The 9,717-nt window shown below is 34.4% G+C and overlaps 1 protein-coding gene across 1 annotated transcript; it reads left to right on the plus strand.

The window, feature by feature from the left end:
* Positions 1-397: 397 nt before the first annotated feature.
* On the plus strand, positions 398-9,312 carry LOC106670086 (protein cornichon). Its single transcript, XM_014400102.2, has 5 exons — positions 398-763; positions 828-896; positions 961-1,073; positions 8,712-8,855; positions 9,116-9,312. The coding sequence occupies exons 1-5, from the start codon at positions 683-685 to the stop codon at positions 9,141-9,143; spliced, it is 435 nt and encodes a 144-aa protein (XP_014255588.1). The 5' UTR covers positions 398-682; the 3' UTR covers positions 9,144-9,312.
* Positions 9,313-9,717: the final 405 nt, after the last annotated feature.

A 9,717-nucleotide genomic window follows, 5' to 3' on the forward strand; every position in this document is an offset into this window, starting at 1 on the left:
ATGATGCAATTGGCNAGGTGTAAAGCAAGGTGCCTTTCTTAGACCATTTTTATTTTCCTTATTCATTAAGTAGATTATTTAGGTAGACAAGGTGTGTGAAGATTGTGATATGGTGGTTGCTTCACACCTGGAAAAGCTTACAATGCACCTCGAAAAGCCAGAATTTTGATCTCAGACACACCTTAACCACATTTCTCTCTAATTAATCTTTTTCCCAATGAATAAGGAGAATAAACTCGAACTGAGTAAGGCACCTTGATTCTCACATAAAAAAGCTTAAATACACCCAGCAGAAGCTTTAATTTTATTCAATAGGATATTTGATAACAACCTGCTCAAAAGCTTCGTGTTAATTTTTTTTTTTTAATCAGTTTTAAATTTTGCTTAAATACTTGTTTTTATTATTTTTGTGTTTTAGTTAACAATTGGTAATAAATTACAAAAAATTGTTTTGAGTCATTTTGCAACTGAGAACTCCCGCGAGTTAGTGAGTTTGTAAAACGCCGTGAGTGTCGTCACTGAGCGAAACTTCGCCGGTTGTTACTCTAACGGATAACTCTAGAGTCACTCGACACTCAGCTCTACCGTCTCTTCGCCGATATCAATCACAGTCTCGTTATGTTAGAGGTTTGTGAATGAATTCTCGTTTTAGGCCGAACGTCTGAATTGATTTAGAGTGAAAATGTCATTCAATTATCCAGCAGTGGCGTACATTTTCGCCCTCATCTCGGACGCAGTTCTTATATTCTTCGCTATATTTCACGTAAGTAGTCCTATCTTCGGCTCAATTAATACAGAAAAATTTGACTTATTTATAAAATTTATAGGTGATCGCTTTCGACGAGCTGAAAACGGATTATAAAAATCCAATCGATCAGTGTAACAGCTTGAACCCTGTAAGAAAAACTGTTTTAATGTGGATTTTTTTTGTGTAAGTATTTAATGTGGATTAATTTATAGCTCGTCTTGCCTGAGTACTTGCTTCATATGATCTTCAATGTACTGTTCTTGCTCAGTGGTCAGTGGTTTTCTCTTTGCATGAACATACCTCTCATCGCCTATCATGTTATGAGGTGAGTCTCAGTTCCTTTCTTTTTGAAAAAAAAAAAATCATAAGTGACTTCATGATGCTTGTTAAGTATTCAGAAATCGTGAGATGCGGTCTGGTGTGTTGTAGGTTTCAGAAAAATATTTTCTTTAGCGTACCAACGTTTCGATCTTTATTGAGATCATCTTCAGGGCCTGGGATTTACAAACTTTGTTTAAATATAACAAATACATATAGGATGTGGAAAAGTGAATTTATACAATGCAAAATATATATTTTTTTTTATATTTTCAATCAAAGTATTTCTACTCACTCAAAGTCTTTTGTGTAATTGTGCCATTTTTACGTGTCGTGTTGAGAGTCCAGTGAGATTTTGCTGTTTTATGTTTATATACGTTGAATTTTGAAGGGGCGGGGAAGGAAGTCGGTATAGAAAAGACATTTTTGTATAACAATTCAAACACTTTTTTCCAAATTTAAAGATCCTACACCAATAACAAACAAATCTGACAATCTACAAAATCAACTGTTTAAACTGTCCGGAAACTTACATCGGTCTTACATCCCAACATCTGGACAAGAGAGTAAAGCAACATACCTCTGATTGCAAAACACCCAAGCAAAATCCTACAGCACTCGCTACCCACCATTTTGAACAATTTCGACTTCAACAATCCAAAATATTACACACAGAACAAAACATAAACGTAATTTTTTAGAAATGGTTTACATCAACGGAGATAAACACAGCATCAATTACAGAACAGATACATGTAAACTCAGTCGCAGCTACGTCAATATCATTAATTAAATTCAATACAGATAACATACCTATATCATCACATTACATTCCACACATCAAACATTTTTCACATAATCTAATTTTTCAACAATTTAGCTTTCCTTTCCCTATTTTTCACCTCAAAAAAGCCGATGCCATACAAAAATTTTCTATACCGACTTCCATCCCCACCCCTTCAAAATCCAACGTATATAAACACAAAATAGCAAAATCTCACTGGCACTCTCAACACCACATGCAAGAATGGCACAATTACACAGAAGACAAACACTTTGTGAGTAGAAATACTTTGATTGAATATAAAAAAATATATTTTGCATTGTATAAATTCACTTTTTTCCACATCCTACATGTATTTGTTAAATGTGAACAATGTTTGTAAATCCCAGGCCCTGAAAATGATCTCAATAAGGATCGAAATGTTGGCACGAAAAAGAAAATGTTTTTCTGAAACCTACATTATACCAGACCGCATCTCACGATTTCTATAAAAACACATAAACCTGAACACCCTCTAGGTCCAATAATTTCATTTGTAAATTAAAAGATGATCTCGATAAAGATCGAAATGTTGGCACGATAAAGAAAATAGAAATGGTGAATGATGGAGTGAGTGCGGTGTTCAGTCCTTTTTTTAAAAAAAAAAGACAGTTCCTACTCACAGTAAGTACTCTTTAAAAAAGGATCGATAAAGAAAATGTTTTCTAAAACCTACGTCACACCAGACCGCATCTCACTATATCCAAATAATCATAAACGGTCACTAAACACCACACATATTTTTTCAATACTTTATATAGGTATGAATTTCCAGGCCCTGATGATGGTCTAAATAAAGATCGAAACGTTGGCACGATAAAGAAAATGTTTTTCTGAAATCTACATCACACCAGACCGCATCTCACGATTTCTGAATAATTATCGATTAACGGTCACTAACCACCACACACGCTTGTTAAGTTTACATGGTTGAATGTTATGGAGAGGAATGACCAGTTTTTTCGATGAAGAGGATCAGTTTTATGTTCTTGAATGAAATTACAAACTTAAGCAAAGCTTTCGCGACATATAGTCGCATCATCAGGGCATTGCTGCTGAATTATACATTACGTATTTGAGAAAGACAACTATTTTTATCCATTTCACAGAAAATTTGGACCATAGGGTCATGAAATGGGAAGTTTGGGGCGTAGCAACAAAATGAACCTGATCAGATGTTTTTTTCTACAAGCCCAAAATATAAAAAAATACACCTTGGTCTTTGAAGCTGAAATACACGTCATTAACGCTTGTATCTAAAGCCTAGTACGCACTGGGATTCTTTGAATTGATTCATGTTGCGGGGCAGAGTCGGGGCTGTGTAGATTCATTGTTCTGATGAAGCCCCGACTCTGCTCCCCGACAAAGATTCAGTTCACATCCAACAGTGCTTGCGAAAATGACGGAGGAACTAGCTCTCTTGGGAATTTCCCTTGCTCTTTTTTGCATTGCACGTATCCATAATCGGAAGTGCATTAAAAAACTGTCCTTTTAAAGTGTGCATTTTTTTTCAATTAAGGCGACGGAAACACTGAATTTTTGGGCTAAACCGTTCAATGTTTGGCTTTTCAATTCCCGATTTCTGTATTCCATGAATGATACATCCCGATGGGAATGCATGTCTTCAATAAACTATAAGTCAACTCGGTACCCACAACATACTTTTATACAAGTCACTATCAAAATTTTCAAGAAAACACTCACTAGAACGTCAAGTAAACAAAAGAAGCAATTGCTCTTGTTCCGATTCACATCCGCACTGGCAAATATTGAGCACATTGAGTCAAAGAATCCCACATCGTATGGGATTCAAAAGAGTCCAAAAATACTAGCCCGCAACACACCAGATTCATCGCAACAATTTTTCGGGGCAGCCTGGACTCAGGCTAGACGCAGCTGAGGCTCTCTGGAGATTCAAAGAATCCCAGTGTGTACTTACCTTTAGAAAATCTCAAAAGAGGTTATACCAGCAAAAAAAAAATTAAGACTGGATAGCCAAGTCTATTAAAGCATTAGCATGTAAAAATTGGTCATTGAATGCATCCAAAAATTCCAAACTCTAGGGATGCAACAACTTACCTGCGTACGAGGAAACAAGGAATCTCGGGTAAAGAAAAATATACAGGCCTTGAACCTACTCTTGGGACGACAAAAATGAAATCCACCATCACAGAATGATTCCATAAAAGACAAAAGAAGGGGATAAACTCTAAAGGTGCTAGATACAGTTAACTTATAGGTTTGTTATGCTAAAACACTTTAGTAAAACCCCTGACAAACTTAGGCTGATAAGGTAAAGTATAAATAAAGAATAAACTTATTTTAAAAAAATTACTAGGTCGTTACAAAAGTTTTTGGGCATAAATTAAGTTTTTTATTTAAATTTCAGTGTAAAATGTAAACATGAAAATTATTCTTCAAAATATAAGCCATTGTTAACAACTACTTTAACTTATCTTTCTGCCAGAAGTTAAATTTGGTGGTGATAACATTCCTTGATTTTCGAGGCGAAGAACTCCTAGTTTACAAAGTTCTGACCGTAGTCGGTGTGAGTCAGGGAGGGTGGGGTAAGATGCTAACATCTTTCATTTCTGAAAATTTTTCTTCGGTTAAAAGCGAACGATGGGCAGGAGTCTTGCTGAAATATCACTTTATCCTGATTGAGCAAAGTAGAGTACTTCTCTTTTAAAACTCCGTATACTCTTTCTAGTTGTTTACAGTCAATAGCCCTGCCATCTGGAACCAACTCAAAGTGCAAAACACCTTCTTAATTCCACCGAACCTCTTCTCCTTGCAGTACCCACTGTTTTCGGTGGATAGGATTTTTTAAAAATATCCATTTTTCATCATTCATTACAATTCTCTTCCAAAATCTATCATCTTTTGGATTTTGAAGCAAACTTTTACAGATATCAACTCGTTGACCTTGGGCAGCTGATAAATCATGATCTAGGTCGAATATTTCAGATATTAAGCTTTTGGATTTTGGATGATAATCCTCGAGTGGTTGCATAAGGATCCTTATTGACTAGCTTGAGTAATTCAGTGTCATCCACCACTGAGAGTCATCTTGAAAGCTGTTATTCCCAGAATTAAACCGCCTGAACCAAAACGCTGCAGTGTTACGATGCATGATATTTTCACCTTACACCGCACTAATTTCTTCGGCTGCTGCACTTAGTCCTTTTCTCCAGTAGTGCCTCAGTAGACAACAAATGTCAATTTTTTGTTCCTACATTTTCGGTGAGATTTATAAAATCGACTGAAAGGTAGAGTCAGTTAGTATACATAATTAAATAAAAGAATAGGACCACCCACATTTTGCTGCATTCTGCACTTTCGTTGTTCTATAATCCAACCCAGACTGTTGTTTGCATATAACTACATTTTTAACACACAATTGTTAATTATAAACAGTGTGTGGTATTTATTGACTGTTAATTAATGATATTTAGGTATAAAAATTCATTTTTCTATGAGGAGTTGGCTTTGAAAAAGAAGCCAACTTCTTATAAAGAAAATGTTTTTCTAAATCCACATCAAACCAGACCGCAACTCATAATCTCTAAATAATTATAAACAATTGTGATAAGGACTGTGAGATCTTGTACTTAAAATCACACAGACTCACAGAAGATGTTGAATTGTCGAAACACGTCTGACCAACCTAGCGAGGATATGACCAAGATACAGATCAAATTACACGGTCTTTAATAGTTCATAAAATCGAATGATTAACTAAAAATAAATTAACTTTATTAAGTCATCTAGGGTTAAACAGTCTAATAGAAAAAAGATCAACATCATTCAGTGAATTTGCGCTATTTAAATTCAATTGTTCTCCATTACAAATTGAAAATTCAAAAAAGTTTTGATTTAAAACAATTTAAAATTCAATTAAAATAGGTCATTGAATTAATCATTGAACGTCAGAAGTATACAAGTACTGAGGAATTTCCGTTCAAAAACAAAAAAGTGGTAGCTGTTTTGGACGATCATGAGTTATGAATTATTTATTAGATTGTAAATAGCAGTCAAAGTCAATTAACATTTTATTTATTTATCATTACTTTTTTTAACAAGACAATTACGATGATAAATATAAGGTGTATAAAATATAAATGGGACGCATTTTTTTTAAAATTCTAACTTTATTTAATTAAGCTTACAAAATATTAGGTTTCATGGTCCACTTGACCAAATAAACTTTTTTCAATTTTACTTACAAAATATATTATTTCTCTAAATATTTTCTTGTCCTAGAAGGGTTGTTTTTTTTTCCATAGCCATTTGAGTACAAATGTTTCCACTGGTTCGTTGTCATTGAAACGCTGGCCCACAAGAGTTTCTTTGAGGGGTCAAAAAATGAAAGTTGCAAGGTGACAAACCTGGAATAAACTTCCAACATTTCCCATCCTACTGCATCCAGTTTTTGCCTCTTGGCATTATTTATACGAGGCCTGGTGTTGTCATATAGAAGTCTTGACACTTCTGGCCCATTGTTTCTTCCTTTTCCTTCAAAATGACAACTTCACAGCATTCAATAATTGACAACAATATTGCGCATTGATCATGGAGACATGTTGGCCTCAGTTATATTCGTACTCGGGCATTGAACATGACTCTTTTTTGAACCTTTTCACACTCCCCAGAAATTTTTTGTGCCAAGCCAACCGGGCATCCTTTCCCTTCTTTTAATCGTTTCTCCTTGGTCAAAAACTGGATAACAATCCGTCGCTGTATGAAGAAAATGACTTCTTTCTCACTCATGGTTTCTAATGACACTAAAGGGAACTTCTTGCCATTCTTCCCTGTCCCTGTAGGTACAATCTATTGGCTTTTCTCTCAATTACTGTTCCATATAATAAACTTTATGTTTAATCGATTATTTTTTTGTACGAATGTCAACACTAAACCTCTTCCAAACAAAAATGTTTGATTACTCAGCAGCATTTTGTTACTTGGTAAGAAGTCAGTATTTAATAAGATGCCAACACGTGATTTTCGTGTAATTTTGTTTTACAATTTTAATCTCGGTCGGGATGGTGCCTAGAGGCAGACATTAATGGAGTCTGGGACAATGGCAGTGTGAGGAGAGCACCGCTCAAAGGTGGTTTAAAAATTTTTGAGACTTTATCTTTGAAGACAAGCTCATGGGAGGATTTCTTCCCTAGTTTATGTTCTGCAAGCTTTGATCAAAGAAAATCCCAGAAAATAGTTCGAAAATTTGCAGAGAATCTTTCAGTTAGCAGATCAACCACCACTGACCACTTTAAAGTAATTGAAAAGGTGAAAAAGCTCAAAAGTTGGGTTCTTCATGCATTAAACGACAGCCAAAAAATCATCGTTGTTAAGTTTGCGCAACTTTGTCGAAACAGAAACAACCTTTTCTGGTGGAACACATACCAACGTGTCACATAAATGAAAAAAAATTCTTTTTCTTGGGGTGGTTCAATGTTTCTGGCTTGAGTACCCCTTAAGAAAGCTAGGCGGTGACGACGGTCCTAAAATGCTCAGGTGGTTCAGGAAGTGGAGGAGGTAGTAGCATGGACAGCAGGGGCCCAGCCAGAGCGCTTGAGCGGAGAGAGGCTGGCCGGCGAGGACAGGCAAGAAACGGCAAGCCAAGGCCGGAAAGGGCGCGAGCTTACTAGAGGAAAAAAGATCGTTTCTGGACTTTCTGAGTGCTTCTTTGTCAGGTAGCAAGTATCCAGAGGACCTCGGGGGAGTCTAGAAAACCAGAGGAAACTGGAGAGATCGCCGAGGAGCGACAGATGAATCCAAGTGATGAGTGCAGCGGTGAAAATCAAGCCAGACTTTTATTTAGGTTTTTTTTTTTAAAAAAAAGAAGTTTTATTTATTTTAGAAAGAGATCTGTATTACTTTATTTTTATAATTTTTTAATGTGAGTTGGCCAACAGTTTTCCAATTTTCACATTACGAATAGAGTGTTAATTTCTGGTTTAGTTAATACACTTTTTTTTGTTTTTATTTCCCTTTGGAATCGATTCAGGTCTTATTAGTTTGTCGTTGCCAACCAGACTGGCAATCTCATAGGGTCACTATTCCCTGGGGGAGAAAAAATAGTGTGGCGCCCGAACTATATATTCATTTGTACAGTCCCACGAACTTCTCCACAGAGCTACCGACACCCAAAACCCAGGTTGGTTGTCACAAAACTGTGTGGTAGAATTGTTACTTGTGGTGAAAAGATGATATCTCTACGATAACAGCAGATTGAAGAAAAACAGTACATTTTCCAAAGCTACAAACTCATTTAAAAAATGTGATGTGATTTTGTGGGCTTCATTTGTGTTTATTTACAATAGCTCTTTTAATCTTGGCAAAACAATCAATGCCAAAGTGTATTGCTCTCAAATTGAAGCAATCCGCCAGAAATTGGCATTATTGAAGCCATCTTTGGTCAATCGGAAAAGGCCGATTTCTGTGTGACAACCTAAAAACGTTTGGATCTTTGAAGTTCTGCCTTATCGTTCTCCAATCCTCTCTCCTGCGTACTACCATTTTTTCTGACACCTGGACAACGTTTTACAACTTAAAAAATTTATTAATCAAAGGTTGTTAGAAAACAAGAAAAAAGAGAAATCGTGTTGGGTTTAGTAATAAAAAAGATTTAAAATCATTTAATTGTTTTTATGTTATGACCTGCATTATTTTCTGGATAACCCAGTACCTACATATCAACCTATTTCAAGTCTATGAACCCTCTGACATTTTTAAGAAAATCAGTTTCGTTTATATTTGGTATGACCCTCGTATGATAGGAACATAAAAGTCATCGTTGTTTTTATTTTATTTTTTTAGGTATAAGAATCGGCCGGTCATGTCTTGTGCAGGCCTTTACGACCCGACAGATATTATGAACACTGATGTTCTTACAAAATGCCAAAGAGAAGGATGGGTTAAACTAGCCTTTTATCTAATGTCGTTTTTCTACTATTTATACGGGTAAGTTTGTATACTGTAAGGATTATTATAAATTATTTCAAATATTGTATGCAAATTCTTTTTTATTTTCAATAGCTTTAATACAAAGTTAATATTTTTTAGACTTTGGTTGTGCAAGATATCTCGGTCGTTTTTAATTATTTATTAATTTTTTTTTAGTAAAATATAAAAATATAACAATAATTACAATTACAACAATAATTTAAATAGGTGGTATTATTCAGGTATTTTGTTAACTTAATTCTATTTTTTACATGCAGGATGATCCACTCCCTCATCACAACATGAAGAATTGATGAAAATTCAAATTATGTTCCAATTTAAGACTTACAATCATTACGAGACACAAAAATGAGAGGAATGTTTGCTATTCTAACAATACATTTAGAGTCTTATCAGTGAGGTGTGCCATTGTTCTTTTTTTTTTTTTTTTTTTTTTTTTTTTTTTTTTTTTTTTTTTTTTTTTNTACAGCATTTTATTTTGTAAAATTACTACTAAGATTGTATTTTTATATCGTCTAACATCAACATTAAATTTTATGCTAATCAATTCTATAAGTTATTTTTGTTTTTATGTCAACTTTACAGCAGGTATACTTTCACACTTTAAAATTTTTATGATTTGTAAAGCATTCATCAGCATGGCATGACGTGTTAAAAAAAAAATCCAAATAAAATTTATAGACCCTGTAGTATTATTTTCTTTTTTGTCTGGTAGTCAAATCAACTTGTATTTATGTATTAATTGTAGATAAATTAACTATTATTATTTTGTAAATAATTTTTTTTTACAATAAAACTTTATTACAAAAAACATTGTTAATTGAATACATAAATAAAATGATTTAAATACTCATCCTGT

This window comes from Cimex lectularius, unplaced genomic scaffold, assembly GCF_000648675.2.
Source record: "Cimex lectularius strain Harlan isolate CLEC.00 unplaced genomic scaffold, Clec_2.1 scaffold49, whole genome shotgun sequence".
Classification (NCBI taxonomy): Eukaryota; Metazoa; Arthropoda; class Insecta; order Hemiptera; family Cimicidae; genus Cimex; species Cimex lectularius.

Bases quoted from the DNA above. Each gene is read 5' to 3' on its own strand.
- LOC106670086 (XM_014400102.2), top strand. From the start codon at position 683: ATGTCATTCAATTATCCAGCAGTGGCGTACATTTTCGCCCTCATCTCG. The intron at 764-827 runs GTAAGTAGTCCT...TAAAATTTATAG, and splicing joins TATTCTTCGCTATATTTCAC to GTGATCGCTTTCGACGAGCT. The intron at 897-960 runs GTAAGAAAAACT...ATTAATTTATAG, and splicing joins AGTGTAACAGCTTGAACCCT to CTCGTCTTGCCTGAGTACTT.